The sequence below is a fragment of the Fusarium solani genome (assembly GCF_023522795.1).
Source record: "Fusarium solani strain SB1 chromosome Unknown bctg00000000, whole genome shotgun sequence".
NCBI classification, from domain to species: Eukaryota; Fungi; Ascomycota; class Sordariomycetes; order Hypocreales; family Nectriaceae; genus Fusarium; species Fusarium solani.
In genome coordinates this window covers 4,209,115-4,230,184 of record NW_027072157.1, presented here as the reverse complement: position 1 = coordinate 4,230,184, position 21,070 = coordinate 4,209,115, and the positions used below count along the sequence as shown (strand labels likewise).

Here is a 21,070-nt window from a genome sequence, read left to right as displayed (position 1 = left end):
TGTACATCCACAAAGCATCAAACAGAGTCTTCCAGTTTCCAGGGCTGTTTCACATGCTCTGAGTGGGCAGCACGGCCCCTCACCCCAGCCAACCGCCACGGGAATAAACTAAGAACCTGGGAGCTGGAGCTGGAGCTGTCATGGAAACTTTAAAGAAATTCGCCAACTGGCCATGATTCAAGAGCAAGCAGGTGACAAAAAGACAACACGAACCGGCCCGGCTCGAACAAAGCTGCGGCGGGGTAGCAATGCACACAAACCTGTGAATGGATTCTTGTGTCACCAGGCAGCCTCGAATCATGATCTTTCCGTTATCAACTGCGCGTAGATGGAGGGGAGGGGACGAGAAGTGAAGTGCCGTCGACCTGCCGAATAGATAATCCGATCCTTCTTGTTTGACCCCAGATGTTTGGCGGCAGGTAGGTAGGTACCTTGCACTGCAAGGCTGGCACTGAAGGTACCTCCGCTCCCTGTAGCTTCCGCCGACCAGCTGGCACACCTATTACGCAAAGGCCCACCTGCATCTCTCAACCTGACGATTTGCAGGACGTCGTTTTCCCCATCCTACACCTTCTCTCCGCATCCTCACCAAACACTTTACACCCCGAACCCCGAGATATTTCTCATCCCCGCTGTACCCGGTGAGAGAAAGGATCTAGCATCATCTCGTAACCGACACGCACCGATTTAGCCGCGCGCAAAGCCGCTCGAGGACGACCTGCACTCGACCTTGAACTGCTGTCCAAGCTTCATCGGCCACTCGCGAAACTGACCTGGCGATCGCGCCCTTGCCCACCATTAAAATATCACACCGAATCCTTTATCCCCACCGACTACCGCACCCAGAAAACATTCTGTCGAGGTAAACAGCCGGCCCTGCAAGGCTTTCACCATCATCATCCACCCCCGCAGAGCCTGACACAGTTCCAGAAACCTCCAACTCTAGGCATACCATCGCCCCACCGTGTGCAGATTTCTCTGGATATTCGGAGCTGTTCAGAAGAAAGACACTCCGGATTTGAGAGAAAAGTCGTCGCTGTGGCGGGTTCGGTAACCCGGCAGTAGTGGAGGGGGAGATTCCATCGTTTCCTGCGGCTCAGCCGCCTCTACCTTCAACATGGGGAAGATCACCAAGCCCATGCAACCAAAGCACAAGGATACCTTGGTAGGACATGTCCCTCGAGCTCCGAGATCATACTGCTAACAGCCTGTTCCAGTCTCCTTGGCTAAAGAGTTATGTCGAGACCGCCTCGACGACCCCTCTACCCCTCTTACCACAACAGCTCGCCAGCTTCCCATCCCGATGGCCATTCGGACGAGGCGACCTATACCACTGGATACCCCTTCTGAACCGCTTCGATAGCTTCCTCGAGTACTTCTGCGCAACGTACAAGCTGAACGAAGGCCCCCAACCTCGCGAGTTTGGATGCGATGTGCTTCTCAACCAGGACAAGGAATCAGCCTTTAGCAATGAGAGGCAATGGTCGACGAAGGAGTTGACAGAGCTGGGTTTTCCTGCTGATGGAGACCGGCAGCTTCTCGAAGTGATCCTCAGATTCACTCGTATGTTGTTGGAACACTGTGGCAACCGGAGCATCTATGCCAGCAGTGCTCATCTGAATGATCTTCTCCAGAGCACATCTCTCACGGTCCTCATCGCAACACTCGAGGTTGGTTCAGAGCTTGCCCAGCGGTACCAAGCCTCTGTCAAGCGTATAGGGAATGCTTCTAGACAGATCAGCACCGCGTTGCTCGCGAACCACTACAACATCGACCTCGAGCGCGTCCAGCAGCTTGCTCAGCCTTTTGTCAAGACACCGATCATCAGCCTCTCGGATCCGGTCTCCACTCACACACCTGGATCTGCCAAGGGGAAAGAACGTCAGCAAGGAAGCAGCTCCAAGGCAGTGACCTCGATGCATGCTAACGATCTGGTTGCGCTTGCTTCGTCGGACGATAAGCGTTGGACCGGCTGGGGTGATGTTAAGGTGTCCTATTACCCTCAAAATCCGCACCAGGAGGTATCCGGTGCTGGCGACACCGGTCGCGCATCGATGCCGTCCACCCCTACGCCGCTTCGACGCAGCTCTACCATGACGTCCCAGCATCAGACTCCCAGGAGCCGGAACCACCCCGGGGAAGATTCGTCTCCTCTTGGACCCCGTACACCTGGCATAGCAGACGAGCCTGCTGCCTCCGGACCCAAGACCTTTGAGTTGCCTCAGTCTGTCGTTGCCTCAACTCCGGTGTATGAACTGGTATCGCGATGTCCTGACGATCTCCCACCTACCTCGAAGTATGAGGCTTTCCACAGAGTTAGGGCATCCAAAGCCCTGCTGGGATCACGCGAGTCAAGACAGCAGCTACTCGCCGTGCGTCTCCTCGCAATTACCAACCTTGCCTACATCCATACCGAGTCGAACTTCATTGAAAAGGTCCTCCGCCAGGATGTCGACGAGACTCGCAGGTTTCAACTCGTCTACCAACTTGCTGAGCTTATCCACCCGACAGCACATGGCAACATCGATGTCCCCCTGTGGCTCCAGGCCGTGGCCCTTGCTCTTCTCGAGGCTGTCTCTAACTTCCACGCCAGATGTCAAGATGTCCTATCCGCCCTTAATGCCAATGTGAACCATGGAATTCTGCTCTATGTCATCCGAAAGGCCGTTGCGGGAATGAAGGATGAGGATGACAGCGACAAAGGCAACCAAGTCACAGAGATGGACGAGTGGAGGAACAACTTGTTCTCTCTTACCCTTCATCTTTGCATGGCTACCCGCGTTGGTAGTGAAATGGTTTCTGCTGGTCTGATGGAGATCCTAGTCGAGATCCTGGATATCCGGTCAGGCGTTGCCCAGAGAAATCACTCCATGGTTCTTGCGTTTTTAGATGGCTTGATTTGGACATACCAGAATGCCTTCACAGCCTTCTTCAACGCCAAAGGCCTGGACGCCGTTGCTCAGCTGGTTGTGGATACCGTCAAGGAGGCCCAGACCCTACACAAGTCGGGCAAAGGGATCACGAAAGGTCAACAGTCTGGCGCTGTCGACTATGAAATTCCCTACTACCAGCAGCAGACCCTCAAATGGCTGCTCAAGTTTGTCCACCACATCATGTCCAACTCGTACAGCTACAGCGGGAACACGGACCGCCTTCTCCGTAATCTTGCCGACAAGTCTGACCTTCTGAGGAGCTTGCGAGACATTATGGAAGACAAGAAGAGCTTTGGTTCCATTGTTTGGACGAATTCCGTTACTATTCTTAGCGACTTCATCAACAACGACCCCACAAGCTTCGCAGCCATCTCCGAGTCTGGCATGATCAAGACCTACCTGGAGGCCGTCACCGGCCGGCCGCTTCCTAGTGATGCTTTGGAAGAGCAGAAGTCAGGCGACAAAGAAGATGATGGCCCCGATTCTCCTGATAGCACCGTCTCCTTGATTGTCGAACGGGACTCGAGACAGCACCCCCCCGCTGAGGCATCGATTCGACAGCTATCTCGTGAATCGTTGGCTTCCGGCATCCTTCCCTCGACCGATGCCATCACTGTCGTACCCCAAGTCTTGAACTCCATTTCTCTGAACAATGCCGGCATGAAGATGGTAGTGGCGTCGCGAGCTTTTGACAGCTTCCTGGAGATTTTTGAGAGTCCTGCCCATGTTAGATGCATGGAGGTTGACGCAGACCTCGCCAACAGTGTTGGTGCCAGCTTCGATGAGCTTGCTCGCCACCACCCGCCTTTGCGAAGGGCCATTTCCAACGCTGTCATTGACATGGTTGCACGAGTACGCTTCCTTGGAATCGAAAAAGCGAAAACTGCTGGCTGGGGAGCACGGATGCTGCTGGTTGATTCTGACGGCAAGACGGTTTCTGTCGATGAGGAAGCCAATCTCATGCCCTCGGGTACATCTGCAGATAAGAGCACAGGACATGGCACTTCTGGAGACGCGGATGTTGACATGGCTGACGGCGTGCCTTCAAGTGACTCAGCTTCCGCGAGTCGCGGGGGCAGCGGACCAGATTCGCCTTCGCATTCGATCACGCCCTACATCTTCGCCCTCGGTTCCTTTTTGAGCTCGTACATGTCTAATTCGGTCCTGAAGTCACACTTCGTTGAAGATGGAGGCCTGGAGTTGCTGCTTGACATCTGCGAATCCCCTAGTCTTCCCACCAGCTTCGGTGACTCCCTTGCTTGTAGGATATTCAGCCAGGTGGTCTCACAGATGGTGGAATTCTCCGCGATTCGAGGGCTTCCCTCACTTTTGCAACGCGCGCAATCGACCATCAACACTCTCCAGCCTCTTTCAGCAAAGACGGATGCGCTGCCTCCCTACTTTGCGCCCTTCCTCACGCCTGATTTGAAGGCCACGCCCGACGATGAGGGAGCTTCAGAGGTAATCAAGAATGGCACCAAGATGATCAAGGCACTCCTAAATGCGCAGACATATATCAAGATCATCTCGGAGTCTTTCCAAACAACCAGATCCAATGCCCTGCAGTTCTATCCGGTCAACGTCTACGACTACTATCTCAATCTAGTCCAGTCGATTGGCCCTCTCTTGCGCGGTGTACTGGCAGAAGAGGCCGGCGAGCTCAACGTTGTGCCCCAGAACTGGTCTTTTAGGCGACACGCATCGGGTTCTGACGGATCATCTGGTGGAAACAACCCTGAGCCGGAGGCCGACGACAACACATCATTGCCTGACATGCTGAGCACGACCCGTCAGTTTCAGTCGAAGAAGGGACCGGGTGACGTGAGCCTTGGGCGCCCAACGGAAGAAGAGCAAGCCAGCCCCCGTTTCCAGAACTACGAGACGCTCCGGCTTCTGCTGCATCCCATGATCCCAACAACGTTTCCCCTCTTCCAGACGCTCGGAAAGGCCTTGATTCCTAGACGTGAGAGAGAGCCTCGTGATCCGTACCTGAGACCTCGCCATCTGGAGATCGCCCGCGCCCTTGCGGATACTGTTTTGGGTCAACTGCGATCATCTGTCGCAACTCCTCAGCCTACATCGAAGGATTTCCATTTCTGGATCATCATGCTGCACACGATTACTGAGATGTTGATCGATCATTGTAAGTTGCAAGATTATATTGTATCCCGATATACGTACTTCTACTAACATGATGCAGCTTCTAATCGTCCTCACGATCGGTCAGGCGCCCAAATCATCATGCCTGTCCTCCTTGCCTTCAAAGAGGAGGGCGGTATGGACGTCTTGAATTCGATGTTGAAGGTGTTTGCCCAAGCTATTCGCCAGCGTACAGAGACACCCCCCGACGAATCTTCCAAGGCCAAGGTCGCTGCCTTTGGGTTGAAGAAGATCTTGGACTTGTATTTGACCTTGGTTGATGACAAGTACCTATCTGAGAGCAGCACCCACTTTGCTCTTCAGCCGCGCACCGGGGATAGATCGCAGAACACACCTCACCTGGACCAGCAGCTCGTGGTGGAGTTCCGAGCTGCCATTCTTCCCGAGATCACGGATCTGTGGGACTCTAATTTTGCAGAAAAGGTCCCTCACCAAACTGTGTCACGGCTGCTTGATATTCTCAAGATAATCTCTGCAGCTGAAAACGAGGCTCAGTCAACTACAAGGGACAAGCCACCCTTCCAGCTCTTCAAGTATACCGATGTCCGCTTCGACTGGCCTGGACGCCGCGCCACTATTGATGACCTGTTGAGCAAGGGCCACAGCCTCGAGTTGGTGCACGAAGCCGTGTACAGATCACTCGGAAACCCTGGCAGTGCGCGGGAGTATTGCACAGCACATACAAACGGCCTTGCTGGTCCTCGCAACCCTATCCCGTCAAAGGATTCCGATACCTCCGTCTTGCAAGAGACCCCTAAGGAGCCTTCTAGCACCGGTGATGGGGAACCACCAAGCGTGGCGGGCGCGCCGGAGCCGGACCGTATGTCCTTGGATGAGCCCCCGGAGCTTGACCCCCCAGATCTCAGTGGTAGACTACTGGGAGACTCTCTTGGCGAAATCATCGATCGGCCCCAAGCGACGGAGGATGTACGTGAAGCTCCGACGGCAGCGGCCGAGACTCCCTTGCAGCAATCTGGATCTCCAGCGACCGTTCCAGCAGCAGCGGCTGGGGACCATGGGACTGAAAGTCACCCCGTGGCCACAAAGGAAGATATTGACAAGTGTCGCGCGAAGCTACGAGGAAGCATGATCGATAGGTGCCTGGATGTCATCCGGGCACACCCCGAAACAGCCATCGAGGTATCAGACCTCATCCGGACAATGGCTTTGCGACAACAGCCCAGCGATACCCAAGATGATGTTGGCCCTACTCTGACATCCGCGCTGTCTTCTCTCGCGCTAGATGAGGATGAGGAGAAGAAGCGCAATGGGAAATGTATTGCTGCGTATGCTCATCTCCTTGCGCTCTTGCTCCAAGACGAGCGCTTCTTTGAGAGCAACATTGAAAGCCTAAGAGAGGGCATCGATGAGTACGTCGGCTTCCTCAAGATGCCCCCCTCTACATCTGGTGAGGAGATGCCACAGTGGATCCCTTACATTTTGTTGGTCATTGAGATCCTGCTTTGCCATGATGAACGTCCCGTGGCTGCTCAGTGGAAAGCACCCAAGTCTTTGGACGAGGCGGTTGCAGAGCCCATCATCCAGATGCGAACACCCCTCATTGATGATGAGCAGCGCGCTCATATACTGGAATCCCTTCTCGAGATGCTTCCTCGCGTAGGAAAAGAGGAGACGCTTGCTGTCGCTGCCCTCCGGGTCTTGGTCATTCTGACACGGAATCGACGTCTAGCCAAATTGGTTGGGGACAAGAAGAACTTGCAACGGCTGTTTCTTATGGCAAAACAGCTGTCGGGGTCTGGTTCTGAGCGATTCAAGCAAACAAAGCTGACAGCCCACATCATGACTATCCTCCGCCACATTGTGGAGGATGAGGAGACTATCAAGCAAATCATGCGTGCTGAGATCAAGGCCAGCTTCCCAACTCTGCAGCGAACCCAGCGTGGTCACTCCGACGTTTCCAACTATCTTCGAGCGATGGCACCCATCGCTCTCCGAGCCCCAGATCTGTTCGTTGATGTTACCAACGAGATGTTGAGGTTCACTCGGTGGGCATCATCTTCGGGCGAGAGCGCTCGATCTCAGACTCTCGTCTTGAAGGAGAACAGCAACGAGCAGAACACTGATGCCGCTGATGAACGAAGCCAGCCCACCGAGGATGCGACAACACAGGACATCAAGCAATCTACGGAACCAATGGATAAGGAGATGACAGATGCACCTAAAGCTCACCACGAAAGCAAACGTCCTGTGGTTGAGAACCCCGATGGTGTCATCCATTTCCTTCTCTGCGAGCTGCTCAATTATCGAGAAGTTGATGACAAGGAAGTGCCCGTCGTGGACAAAGACCAGAAGTCTGAGGCTGCTTCAGGGCCAGGGTCCGAAGAAAAGGCTTCCTCTTCAAAGGAGACTCCTGCTCCCGACGGAAAGGACAAGAAGCCGCCAAAGCCCGTCTTCAAGGCTGAAGAGCATCCTATTTTCGTCTACCGATGCTTCCTGCTGAACTGCTTGGCGGAACTGCTCCAGAGTTACAACCGAACGAAGATGGAATTCATCAACTTCAAGCGGAGCGCTCCGCTGACGACGAGCACGCCGATTAAGCCCCGGTCAACTGTTCTCAACTACTTGATCTATGATCTGCTTTGCCAAGGCAACCTGAGTGGAACAGTGGATAGCATCGCCTCCAAGAAGAAGGCTGCAACAAGCGCGCAGACACAAAAGGTCCTGGTTGCTTTGGTGTCGAAGACTAGTGAGAAGGCCATCGACCGTGGAAAGGACAAGTTTGCATACGACGATGAGCCGGACCTCTTGTTCGCACGCAAGTTCGTTCTCGACACGATGCTGAAGGCTTATGAGCGGGCGCCACTCTCGGATGAGCCTCTCGAGACCCGATACTCTCGGATGCAATGTCTCGCCGAACTCATGAACTATATGGTCGGTGAGAGGGACAAGGACCAGGGCTCTGGCGCACGGGGTTCTGATAGCGCCCAGGCGCGATCACATGCACAGTTGCGGAGACTGATGTATGAGAAGGGCTACCTTGACAAGTTGACTTCCTCCATCGCCGAGATCAACCTGAACTATCCGGGAGTGAAACGTGCCATCAAGTACATTTTGCGTGTTCTCCGGGTCCTGACTGAGACCGCCAAAGAGCTGAGCCACTCGAACATCCTGCCCTCTGACTCCGTTTCAGACAATGGGGATGATGACATTGCCTCCACCTCGTCTCTCTCGGATATGGATGATGACCGTGAGGAAACACCTGATCTATATCGAAACTCAGCCCTCGGCATGCTCGAGCCCCGAGGCGAGGACGACGATTCAGATGAGGATGAAGAAGACGACGATGAAGACATGTACGGTGATGAGTACGACGATGACGAGATGGATTATGGAGAGGACGACATTTCAGATGAGGAGGACAACATCAGCGATGAAGATGAAGAATTGAGTGAAATGGGACAAATCGAGGGTCTCCACGGCGAACCTGGTGTCGTCGAGGTCATCATGGACGAAGATGACGATGACGATGACAGCGAGGAAGACGACGAAGAAGACGATGTCGAGTCTGCCGACATGGAAGACGTGGAGGACCACGTTGAGATTGTTGATGAAGATGGCAATCCCATCGACGATGATGGTAACTCAGGATGGGAGAGCGCGAGCCATGACGAAGATGACGAGGATCACGATGACGACGATCTTGAATATGATGCAGATGTTCACGAGGAACACATCCAGATCGGGCCAGGACAGCTCCTGGATGGCATGGCACGAGCTATTATGGGAGATGATGACGCTTACGGACCAGACCTTATGGACAGCCTGGACGACCACTATCTTGACGACGGCCATGACGAGGATGAAGATGAAGACGATGAGGATGAAATGGAGGAAGACGAGTACCTCTATGACGACGATTATCCCCTAGACGACCAAGCCCAACCACTTCCAGCGCTGGGTTGGGACGGTATCTCTCCCGAGGAAGAAGACCGTCACCGTCATATGTTCATGATGGACAACCAGAGCCGACGGCGCTTCCTTGCCCGAGTTGACAACCGAAGCCCCTTCCCCCCGGATTCATGGTCGGGTCCAACCGGGATGCCGTTGGTGATTTCCGCAGCTACTTTTCTAGAACTCACCGGACTGGCGGAGGCCAGTCTAACTCTGATGACGGTGCCAATCCACTGCTCCGTCGCAGTGATCAGGGCCGTGACGGACCTCAGCGTCCTACCAACCCCCACACCCTCGGACTGAGACTCCCCGAAGGTATCTTTGGTCCAGGCGGACGACACGGCATCGATGGTCCCATGGGTTTCCTCGGAGAGCTAATGGAGTTCCTTCCAATTATGAACCGTAGTGGATCGCACGCTTTCCACTTGCAGTTCAGTGGCCCTGGCATCCCTCGGGAGGCCAGAGAGCTACAGGTCCGGGGATCACGGAGCGAGCAGAGGCGCGATGGTGTGGCTCAAGAACCCTCACAAGCGGTGTCATTCATCATCGAATCCACCATGGACCGTTACCAGGAAGAAGCTAGGATGATCTTTGGGCTGAGCCATGCGACAGAATCCGCCAAACTCTACAACATAATCGCAGCCAAGCTTACACCAGCTGCCATGGAGTTGGAACGGAAGCTCAAGGCCGAGGAAGCTGAAAACCAGAAACGTGAGGAGGAAGAACGAAAGAAGCGTGAAGAAGAGCAGCGCCTTGCTCGTGAGGCCAAGGAGGCGGAAGAAAAGGCCGAAAAGGAAAAGCGAGAGGCCGAAGCTCGCGAAGCCGCGGAGAGAGCTGCAGAGAGAGCCGCTTCAGAAGCCGCTGCCGCAAGCCAAGGTGCCTCTGTTGAGGGACAAGGTGAAAGCGGCGCGATGGAGGGCGTTGAATCAACCGAACAGACCCGCGCGGAGCGTTCGAATGCCCCAGCCCAAAGCACTAGCAACGAGCCCCGCGTCGTGACAACAATCAGGGGCGAAGAGTTTGATGTCACTGAACTTGGCATTGACCCTGAGTACCTTGCAGCTTTACCCGAAGAGTTCCGAGAGGAGGTCATCGCTCAGACTCTCACCACGAGAAGATCGCAAGCAAGAGAGGAGGCAACAACTGGCGAGTCGACAGAAGTCTTCCAAGAGTTTCTCGATGCCCTTCCAGATGAGCTGCGCCGGGAAATCGCACACCAGGAGCTTCAGGAGCAGCGCCGCCGGGCTCGTGAAGACCAAAGCCGCCAAACTACCACGACTGGCGGGCAGACTGCTGTGCCAGAAATGGACACGGCCAGCATTCTTCTCACATTCCCCCCGAACTGCGAGAACAGGTCCTCATCGACCAAGGCGAGGAGCTGATGGCTCACCTCACCCCAGAGATGGCAGCCCAGGCGCGAGCACTGAGCCAGCTCAACAATTCCCACTCTGTCATAACCGGACGGAGTCCCCCAGGCGTCAACACAGCTCGCCAACCTGGGCCACCAAGACCCCAGACTGGAAACAAGGCTCAGCGCCGAACGGTTGTTCAGATGCTCGACAAGGCGGGCGTCGCCACGTTGCTGCGCCTCATGTTCATTGCCCAGCAGGGATCTATTCGAAACTATCTGTTCAGCGTCTTTGCTGATGTTTGCGAGAACAAGCAGACCCGTCTCGAGGTGATTAGTACGCTCCTCCAGATTCTGCAAGACGGCAGCACAGATATGGGGGCTGTAGAGCGCAGCTTTGGTCAACTTTCGTTGAAGGCTCGACGACCAAAGGACAAAGAATCAGAGCAGAGAACTCCCCAGACTCTCAAGAGGAGCCTGACCGGCCTGACCTCTTCGGCAACCACGCAGACAAACTCGGAAACCTCACCTCTCCTGATTGTACAGCAGTGTCTTGATCTTCTAGTGGAGTTATCCACTAAGAACCCTCACATCCCCTGGCTCTTCTTGACGGAGCATGAGACTGTTGGCTCGACCCTTAAGCGTTCTCTTAGCCGCAAAGGAAAGGTCAAGGACACCAAGGCCCACAAGTACGCTATCAACTCGCTGCTTTCTCTTCTCGACCGCGATTTGGTCATGGAAAGTTCGGTAGTTATGACTCACCTGGCGGACTTGCTGAACCGGGTGACGATGCCTCTCCAGAACCTCGAACGGCGTCGCAAGGAAGCTGAGGATGAGCTGAAGGCGGCTTCGTCCAAGCCAACAGAAGAGTCTGCTACAGCCGAAACAACCACAGACCAAGGCTCAGGTGGCAACCAAGCACCATCGGGCAATGCCAATGAGTCAAGCACTGCTCAGGCGGACATGGCGGAAACCAATGCTGCCGAAGAAGCTGCCAAGATGCAAGAGAGGAAGGAGGCTGCACAGAAGAAGCTTCGACAACTCCAGCCGCCGGTCATCCCAGCTCAGAATTTGACCCTGGCTGTAAGGATCTTTGTGGCTCGGGAATGCAGTTCCAAGACGTTCCAGAACACAATTTCGAGCATCAAGAACCTGTCTGCTATCCCTGGTGCCAAGGCGACATTTGGTCATGAACTCGTCAACCAGGCCCGACTTCTGAGTGAAAACATCGTGGCGGATCTGGATGATCTCCTCCCCTACATCGAAAAGGCGTCTTCAGGCACAGAGATCCAGGGCGTTGCCCTTGCGAAGTTCTCGCCAGGAGCATCGGAACAGAACAAGCTTCTCCGAGTCCTGACGGCACTGGATCATCTGTTTGATAGCAAGAAGAAGGGTGATGAGGAGTCCGACAAGAGCCAAGACGAGAGGCACGAACTGGTCACCTCTCTGTACCACAACTCAACCTTCTCGGCTATGTGGGAGAAGCTGAGTGCTTGCTTGAGTGCCATCCGCCAGCGAGAGAACATGCTCAACGTTGCAACGATCCTTTTGCCCTTGATCGAGTCTCTGATGGTTGTGTGCAAGAACACGACGACAAACGACGACCCTTCACAGAATAAGGAGATGGTTTTGTCTAGCCCGCCCCCTGAATCTCGGACGGCAAGCCTCTTCTTTAGTTTCACTGAAGATCATCGACGGATCCTCAACGAGCTTGTTCGAAACAACCCCAAGCTGATGTCGGGCACATTCGCCCTCCTCGTCAAGAACCCCAAGGTGTTGGAATTTGACAACAAGCGCAACTACTTCAACCGCAGCGTCCATTCGCGATCCGGTAACCAGAGCCGGCCATCATATCCTCCTCTGCAGCTTTCCGTCCGCCGTGAGCAGGTCTTCCACGATTCATTCAAGTCTCTCTATTTCAAGTCGGGCGACGAGATGAAGTTTGGAAAGCTCAACATCCGATTCCACGGCGAGGAAGGTGTCGATGCTGGCGGTGTGACTCGAGAGTGGTTCCAGGTCCTTTCTCGACAGATGTTTGACCCCAACTACGTCCTCTTCATCCCCGTTTCCTCAGACCGTACTACTTTCCATCCGAACAAGCTCAGCGGTATCAACGACGAGCATCTGATGTTCTTCAAGTTCATCGGTCGTATCATTGGCAAGGCGTTGTACGAGGGTCGCGTGCTTGACTGCTACTTCAGCCGCGCCGTCTACAAGCGCATCCTCGGCAAATCGGTCTCGGTCAAGGACATGGAGTCGTTTGATCCAGACTACTACAAGTCCCTGTGCTGGATGCTGGACAACGATATCACTGACATCATTACCGAGACTTTCTCTGTCGAGGACGACGAGTTTGGTGTCACCAACGTTGTGGACCTCATCCCCAACGGCCGAGAAATTGCTGTCACTGAGGAGAACAAGCATGACTATGTTCGTCTTGTGGTCGAGCACAAGCTGCTCTCTTCAGTCAAGGAGCAGATGGCCCATTTCCTTCAAGGTAAGATATCAAGCTACAGGCATCAAGAGAATATACTAACCAAATCGCCAGGATTCCACGACATCATTCCCGCCAAGTTGATCTCCATCTTTAACGAGCAAGAGCTGGAGCTTCTGATCTCTGGCCTGCCGGATATCGACATCGATGATTGGAAGAGCAACACGGAGTACCACAACTACAACCCGTCATCGCAACAGATCCAGTGGTTCTGGAGAGCTCTTCGCTCCTTTGACAAGGAAGAGCGAGCCAAACTGCTGCAGTTTGTCACCGGAACCAGCAAGGTCCCTCTCAACGGCTTCAAGGAGCTTGAGGGCATGAATGGTGTTAACCGATTCAACATCCACCGCGACTATGGTAACAAGGACCGCCTACCTTCTTCGCATACCTGCTTCAACCGTAAGTTGGGACCCATTGTTTGTTTGAGCTCGAGAGAATACCAGGCTAACTTGAACCAGAACTGGACCTTCCCGAGTATGAGAGCTACGATCAATTGCGCTCTCAGATTATCAAGGCCATCACAGCAGGAAGCGAATACTTTGGCTTCGCGTAATACCATTCACCTTTGCATGACCGTCACGTGGATGGATGATAGATGGGAGGAGTGGAGGGACGGCGGCGAATTGCTCTTTTTTGCCCCCTGGTTCTGGGGAGTGTGTTTTCTTATTGGCAAGGATGATATGGCAAGCCTAACAGGGGCTGTGCTCTTTGGTCTCGTCCTCATCCTGTCCATACCGTCAGGCCACGCTCTGGAGAAGTGCAGGTCTCTTGTTGCTATTGGGCCGGGAGATGGATGGTTTGTAGGAAATTGAGGACGAAGGGCACTGCATGCATGTATATTCATTCTGGTGTTACCGCGCTTAGAAAAGTTAAGAAAGTGGTATCATTCATATTTGTCTGACAGTGTGATGGATGATACAGGCAAGGCTAATATGGTAATGGCTCCTCTCTGTTTATGTATGTGTGTATGTGGCTATGGGCGAACGCTCGAGTGGTGAAACTTGATGTGTTGCTTAACTATTTATTTATTGTATCTACTCAAAGAAATTAGACATCAGGCATGTCTCTGCGTTCAGCCATATATGATATCACAAGCCCTCTCACAGCAGCAATGAGTGAGGGAGGATGTTGATACTATCAACGTGGTTGTTTGTATTCAAGTCTTCACACATCACTGGGACGGGATGCAGGGCCTGCGCAGGCGGACCGGACCGGCGTGTAAACACGAGCGCATCAATGCATCTTCATTTCCCGAGACGCGTCTAATACATTCGTCGACGGTCATGCCGAAGTTTTTGGCTCAAAATCAAGCCCTAGAGAATCCTCACTCCCAATGCATGCAAACCAGAAGACCAAGGTATGATTCCCCTTTTTTTCAATCAAACGCCAGAATCCTTACTTGCGCATAGAGCTTGCTCGTCGCTTGCGGGCATCGGCCTTGTGGGCCTTGGCCTCGGCCACACGCTTGGCCAGGATCTGGGCGTACTCGTTCTGGAGGAATGTCAGCCAGGGCTCTCTGTGTACTGTGAAGTACTGGTGCAACTTACGGCCTCGTCCTTGACCTTCTCGGCCTGGCGCCGCTTGAGGGCGGCACGGTGGCGCTTGTGCTGGAGACGCTGGGGGGTGACCAGCCTCTGGATGCGGGGAGCCTTGGTGTAGGTGGCCTTGCCCTCACCCTTGGGCTGGACCTCTCGTCGGATAACGTACTTGCGGACCTAGGTTCCCCAGCCACATTAGTGTCTTTCATTTTTGGATATTGTATACAACTCGCACCGCTGTCCTAGCCCCCTGAGAGGGCAGGACAGGGTCCTCTCACACTCTACCCGGACTGCCAGCTCCTCCACTGCAGCTCCGGGCAGGCGATGATCGAGTATGGGCGTAGGGAGAGACATACATCGTCATCCTTGGTGAGGCCGAAGAACCTGCGGATCTTGGTGGCGCGCTTGGGGCCGAGGCGCTTGGGGTGGACGACGTCGGTCAGGCCGGGGATGTCGGCATCACCCTGCTTGACGACGCTGAGGGCGAGGACGGAAAGGTCCATGCCGACGATGCAGCCACGGACAGACTTGCGCTTGCGCTCGCCGGTGCGTCGGGGGCGGTAGCAGGAGTGGCCGTCGGAGAGGAGGAGGCGGACACGGGTAGGGTGCATGACACCCTGCTTCATGGGGAAACCCTGCTTGTCGTTGCCGCCGGTGATGCGGAAGATGTAGCCCTTGAACTCGTCGCCGATGGAGTCACCGGGGACCTCAGCGCCCATCTGTGGTTGAACATGTTAGCATATCGTTCGTTGTTTGTGTCGCTTCGAAGGGTGGCGGTGTGTGCATGATCGGGAGGGTTCGACGTACGCGCTTCTCCATGAAGACACGGAGCTTGCGCTCATCCTCAATATCGATGAGCTTCTGGCTGCCATTGGCAGGGTAGCTGATGTTCAACTGTTGAAGAGTCCAAGTCAGCAAATTGTTTATCTCGAGACGCGGCGGGAATCGATTCTCCCGGATGCGGGCGTCGTCGAGCAGCAGCATTCAGCTTCTCGACAGAAGCGACGCATTCGTAGAGATCGATTGACGGTGTCCTCGTACCTTCATCTTGCCAGTTGTGGTGGTGCAAGTTTACTTGACCTGGCGCTGTTTGAAGTTAGTATGAGGATGGTTGGAGGTTTGCAAAATTGCAGGCGAAATCGAGAAAGTGTGTGTCGCTAGGGCTCCCCACGCAGGTGAAATTGGCTGTCCAATCAGCGCAGAGGGCTTTTCCCCTTCTCGCCAAGGGTCTCGGGGAAATGAAGTTCCGCCCGCCTCTTTTTTTTGTGTGCGTGAGAGCGAAAAAAAAAAGAAGGTGTGCCCCACCTTGAAAACGCGACGGGGAGCTCCATATTTTGCTCGATGCCAGGTGCTCCACCTTTCTCGGACACGGAGCGCGTTGGTCGATCGGTACGTACCTCGACTTCACTTGAGTTCATCTTGAAGTTATTGATAGAGACCGTCTACCTACTCTAATCAACCAACTGAAGTGTATTTATCCTCTAAGGAACACCTCTCAGACAAAATTTGACTTTTCTCTTTCCAAAATGTCATCCGCCAGTCTTCATCCCCCCAACAAAAATGCCAAAACACCAAGTCCCCTGCCCCAGCTCTTACAGACACCATCCGGCCTAGCTCTCCTAGAGCTCCAAGGTGTGGTCAACATGCCCCAGAGCGCCGAAGGCGAGCCGGCCAGTAGCATCGAGATTGGGAGGATCGACTTCCCCGACTACGTCCCGGACGCCGAGGGCTCTGCGTGGATGAAGCGGGTTCATCTCTACGTCGGACAGCACCAGCGCCTCACGGGGGAGGTCAAGAAACTGCCAAAAGCCATGGCTGTGGTGCGGCGGAGAGAGAACGGCACCGTCGCTGGCTCTGGGGGTGAGTTGGAGGAGCAGGGTGATAATCTTGAGGTGGTAGAGATTGTCAAGTACAAGCTCATGTTTTCGAACCGACCCGAGCCTGTTGGAACGGCAAATGCTTCATGAGGACCTACGACTTCATCGGCAACCATGTCTTCAACTTCTCCTCCCATCACCACTCATTCAAGTTGGGTTGAATCCGTTGAGGGGACTTCGATACCAAATAGGCTATGAATTCAGGCCCAAGAATCTGCTCTGGTCTGCCAGGTTGTTCCGAAGACGACCTTGGAGGGCATCATAGTAAGCCCACTCACATCCTTCCAGAAGAGGGACTCAGTCCCATTCACCAGCAGCCATGCCTATCTATCCCCTGAAAAGGGCCACCGCAAGATCTATCCCGACTAATTCGAAAGCCACTGTTGGCTGTGAGTTGGGATATCAAGGGACACCACCGTATCACTCTACGTCTGTCAAGCAGACACAGACAGCCTGACTTCAATATCATGATCATGAGGGCACGCTCCTCAGAGCCCAAGTTGATGCCGGGCTCACTAGATTAGTCAATAAAGAATTAAACATAAATGTCAACTTGAAATCTTCACATCTAGCAGGATATCATTATATCATGTCTCATTCATTTTCAAACTTTTAACCAGAAGCCCCAATCTCCAAAGGCCTCGTCCTCCCCAACCCATCCTTGCCATAGTAATCCATAGGATACACCCCCTCACCCCAGTCCTCCCTCTCCCCGAGCGCCACGAGTGCCTCGTACGGCGTCAGTAGTGGCCGCGGGAATGCGTATCCCCAGTCAATGCTTAGTCGCGGGCACGCCACCTGCACCCAGCACTCGACGTCGGCCATGAGCGCCAGCTTGCCCGGGAAGATCTCGCTGAGTAGAAGATGCACCACGGGAATCCCGCGCGCGGCGAGGCGACGCTCGATGAGGCCCAGCGTGTGCGGGTTGCCCTGCCGGCCGAGGGCTCCGAGGATCAGACCCCATTTGCGTGCCGTCCTCGCCCCTTGAATGGCTGTCCGTCGGAGCGACTTCATCTCATCATGCCCGTACGTCTCGCGCGTCAGCTTTCGCGAGTAGGGGTCATAACGGTACGCCGGGATCGACGGGTTGTGGATCATGATACTCTCGAGATGGAAGCGTCCATCACCGAGGTACAGCATCAGATCAACCTGATCCTCATCCTTAAGACGAGGAGATGTGCAGCCCAGGATCTCGCCCTTGCTGAGGGGAGCAATCTGCGGCACCACGACGCGGAAGCCAGCCCGCTCCAGGCTGCTCCTCACGCCGTGGATGGTGGCGTTGAACTGGATAGTTCCAACGACGGCAATGGTCTTGCCGCTGGCAAAGTTGCGCTCTAGCGATGCCAAGAGATGCGAGGCGTCGATAGTAATATCGACAAAGACGTACAGCGTCTTGATCTTGGTCACGTCGACGGGGATGAGGCAACTGTGAGCATAGTGCACCAGCAAATCGCATCCCAGTGCCCTCGCCGTATAGTCATCGATACAGCACGCACCATAAGTCACGTCACCCATGATGAGCGTCTCGATGCCCGGGCAGAACTGGGTGAGGATATCCGAGATAGTAGTAGCAAACAGGAGCAGGCCCTCGGGGAGCTGGAGTGCAACCCTCTTGGCCCCTGAAGAGCGGATGCGATGGATTGTCTTGGGGATCTCAAAGTTGTAGTTGGCCGGCAGCAGAGCAATAGCCGCCTTGAGATTCGGATCCTCGAGAATCTCCTTGGGGACCTGGTTCAGAAGCCTGGGAGCCCTCCGAGGTTTGGCAGCTAGATGTGATTTGTCAGTATAGCTTCACTCATACTCGACTCACCATGAAGGGTGTACATACTCTGAACAGCACCGCTCTCACCCGATGCACCAGATCCTCCATTCTTTGCCGCCGCCTCAGCCGCCGCTCGTCTTCCGACAAATCTCTTCTTAGGCTGCTTCAACGGTGTTGCTCCATTCTGTGTCGCAGGAGTCGCCTCTGTATCGGCGGGGGAGGGGCTCGCCTGAGCGAGCTGGGCTTCCTCGATATCGGCCGCCGTGCCAAGATCTGTCTGTCTTCGATCTTCCTCCATATTGGTTAATATTTGATTATACCAAAGGAGCAAAGTAAGGAGCACAGTAGCGAGTTGGCTTTCCCTTGGGACTGAATTTGTGTCGCCTTCGTGACTCTGGAGACTCGAAACGAAAAGTTGGGCGGCAATGTGCGTATTCTGAATTTTCGACACTGTACGACCCACTTTCCACATGCACACTTCGTCATTGGGCCCAAGGCTGCAGAAGCCATGACAGCCAAACTCGAACCTCTCTCATCATGATAACTCTTTTGCTTAAACTATCTATCGTGTTTCAAGGTCAGACTCGGGGTTTGAATGAATTGCATTAACTCGGCTCCCTATGTTCCCCTCAGAGCAGAGACCAACTCTTGCCCTCCCAATCTCTTCAGAAACAGGTCCTCCTCTCCAGCATGTAAACGATCATTGAAAACAAGTTGCTCTTACTGCGATTCCGACTTCTGCCTTGCGCGCGCTCATTATTCCATTCTCTATCGAAACGCCAACAAGCTGTCCCCTCATGCTCATGCGTCAATAAGGTTCTCCTCGGTCTGCTGCTGGCCTCGGGCCTCGGTCTCTGCCCGGGCCTTGCCCTTGCCCTTGGACTCCTTGGCGGCACGCTGGTAGAACTCGTTGAGCACCTTGCCGGGGATACGGTTGAGCAGCTCCTTGGGGTAGATTCGGAGGAGGCTCCACGCAAGGTCCAGGGACTCGTAAATGCTTCGCGACTCGTACTGGCCCTGGCTGATGAACTGGCGCTCAAACTTCTCCAGGAACTCGAGCGAGAGCTTGTCCTCGGCCGACAGAGCCTCCTCACCGACGACAGCCTTCATGGCTGCGGCATCACGACCGATGGCGTACTTGGCGTAAAGCTGGTTCGACACATCACCGTGGTCCTTGCGGGTCATGCCCTCACCAATGGCAGACTTCATCAGACGGGACAGCGAGGGCAGCACGTTGATGGGAGGGTAGATGCCACGGTTAGCCAGAGCACGGTCGACAAACACCTGACCCTCGGTAATGTAACCAGTCAAATCGGGGATGGGGTGAGTGATGTCATCGTTGGGCATGGTCAGAATGGGGATCTGAGTGATGGATCCGTTGCGACCCTCGACACGACCGGCTCGTTCGTAGATGGTGGACAGATCAGTGTACATATAACCGGGGAAACCACGTCGACCGGGCACTTCTTCTCGGGCAGCCGAGACTTCTCGAAGGGCGTCGCAGTAAGCAGAAAGATCAGTAAGAATGACCAGGACGTGCTTCTCGAGCTGGTAAGCGTAGTATTCGGCAGTGGTAAGGGCGAGGCGGGGAGTAATGATACGCTCGATACTAGTCAACAGTTAGCATCAAAGCCTGCAGTATCGCGGAGGCTGCGCTTACGTAGGATCGTTGGCGAGGTTCAGGAAAAGAGTGGTACGCTCCAAGCTGCCGTTCTCCTCGAAATCGCGAGTGAAGAAACGGGCCGTTTCCAAGTTGACACCCATAGCACCAAAGACGATGGAGAAGTTCTCCTCGTGGCCGTCGTGCACGCCCTTGTTGGTGATGCCCTGCTTCTGGACGAGACCGGCCTGTCGGCAAATCTGAGCGGCGATTTCGTTGTGAGGGAGACCAGAGGCGGAGAAGATGGGGATCTTTTGTCCTCGAGCAATCGAGTTCATGGTGTCGATGGCAGAGATACCGGTCGAGATCATCTCCTCGGGGTATTCCTGGGATTGTCAGCTAGAGGGAAATACCACGAGCGCGCGATGGGAGCCTTACACGGGAGTAGGGGTTGATGGGAGAACCGTTGATGTCGAGGTAGTCCTCGGCCAACACCTTGGGACCCTTATCGATGGCGCGTCCAGATCCATCAAAGATACGGCCAAGCATATCCTCGGAAACACCGAGCTTCAAGCTCTGGCCGGTGAACTCGACCTTGGTCTGTTGTCGCCTTAGCCCAATGCCCTGCCATTAACTCTCGCAATGCCGCCTACCTTCTTGACATCGATACCGGAAGTGCCCTCGAAGACCTATTGCACTCATCAATCGTTTGCTCGTGTACTATCGCATTCGGGAAAAAGTACCTGGACGACGGCTCGATCACCTACGCATCTCTGTCAGCATGTCGCACGTCACTACGCCAGGGGTTAGGCAGTATCCGCAACGCACCTCGAGCTTCCAGAACCTGACCCGACCGCTCAGTGCCATCGGGAAGGGTGAGAGTTACGATCTCGTTGTATCGCGGGAATTTGACCTGACTGCTGTCAACTCGTGGACTCGGGCGGGCTCGATTGTTGAATGACGACGTACATTCTCGAGGATGACGAGGGGACCGTTGACGCCGCCGACGGTGTTGTAGCGAATCCTGGGGACGACCGAGTACGACGACGACACGCGCGGGTCCGCCATGTTGGGCTGTAGATGGGGGGAGCTGGCGGGAGAAGAGGCGGGAGAAGAGAAGAGGACGGAGGACTGGGGAGCCGATCCGGAAGCTTGGAGATGAAGTTGGGGGAGGACGCCTTAAGCTGGGATGAGGTTGGAGGAGGTTGAGCTTGCTTCACCAAAGTGGGGACCCTGCGCCAGCGCCAGCCCAAGCCCAAAGACGCACGGCCGATAAACTCACCGCAGCCATGGAGGACAGGACCTTGTTACGCAACACCATCCTGTCTAAAGTGACATCACATGACATACAACAGATCCATCATAGCTTTGAGTATGAAGTGAAGCTCAATGTTGCTTGATGTTTTCTGGCTTTTTTTCTTTTTTAAAGTCTTCTGCTATTTACAG

At 54.5% G+C, this 21,070-nt stretch overlaps 5 protein-coding genes across 5 annotated transcripts; 2 read left to right on the top strand and 3 right to left on the bottom strand.

Moving 5' to 3' along the window:
• Positions 1-1,117: 1,117 nt before the first annotated feature.
• Positions 1,118-13,400, top strand: MRS44_001337 (uncharacterized protein; the record flags this gene model as incomplete). Its single annotated transcript, XM_065623656.1, has 7 exons — positions 1,118-1,165; positions 1,218-5,076; positions 5,134-9,161; positions 9,212-10,300; positions 10,360-12,850; positions 12,902-13,246; positions 13,306-13,400. 7 exons carry the CDS (start codon positions 1,118-1,120, stop codon positions 13,398-13,400), a joined length of 11,955 nt encoding a protein of 3,984 aa, XP_065480093.1.
• An 842-nt stretch (positions 13,401-14,242) lies between these two features.
• Positions 14,243-15,803, bottom strand: MRS44_001336 (40S ribosomal protein eS6; the record flags this gene model as incomplete). Its single annotated transcript, XM_046280652.1, has 5 exons — positions 14,243-14,338; positions 14,395-14,562; positions 14,742-15,104; positions 15,193-15,279; positions 15,783-15,803. The coding sequence occupies 5 exons, from the start codon at positions 15,801-15,803 to the stop codon at positions 14,243-14,245; spliced, it is 735 nt and encodes a 244-aa protein (XP_046138401.1).
• A 108-nt stretch (positions 15,804-15,911) lies between these two features.
• On the top strand, positions 15,912-16,352 carry MRS44_001335 (uncharacterized protein; the record flags this gene model as incomplete). Its single annotated transcript, XM_046274932.2, has 1 exon — positions 15,912-16,352. One exon carries the CDS (start codon positions 15,912-15,914, stop codon positions 16,350-16,352), a length of 441 nt encoding a protein of 146 aa, XP_046138402.1.
• A 522-nt stretch (positions 16,353-16,874) lies between these two features.
• Positions 16,875-18,322, bottom strand: MRS44_001334 (uncharacterized protein; the record flags this gene model as incomplete). The annotated part of the gene is made up of 2 exons (XM_065623655.1): positions 16,875-18,028; positions 18,073-18,322. 2 exons carry the CDS (start codon positions 18,320-18,322, stop codon positions 16,875-16,877), a joined length of 1,404 nt encoding a protein of 467 aa, XP_065480092.1.
• A 503-nt stretch (positions 18,323-18,825) lies between these two features.
• MRS44_001333 (uncharacterized protein) lies at positions 18,826-20,692 on the bottom strand (the record flags this gene model as incomplete). Its single annotated transcript, XM_046278195.2, has 7 exons — positions 18,826-19,633; positions 19,685-20,010; positions 20,063-20,224; positions 20,278-20,313; positions 20,368-20,387; positions 20,453-20,537; positions 20,594-20,692. 7 exons carry the CDS (start codon positions 20,690-20,692, stop codon positions 18,826-18,828), a joined length of 1,536 nt encoding a protein of 511 aa, XP_046138404.2.
• Positions 20,693-21,070: the final 378 nt, after the last annotated feature.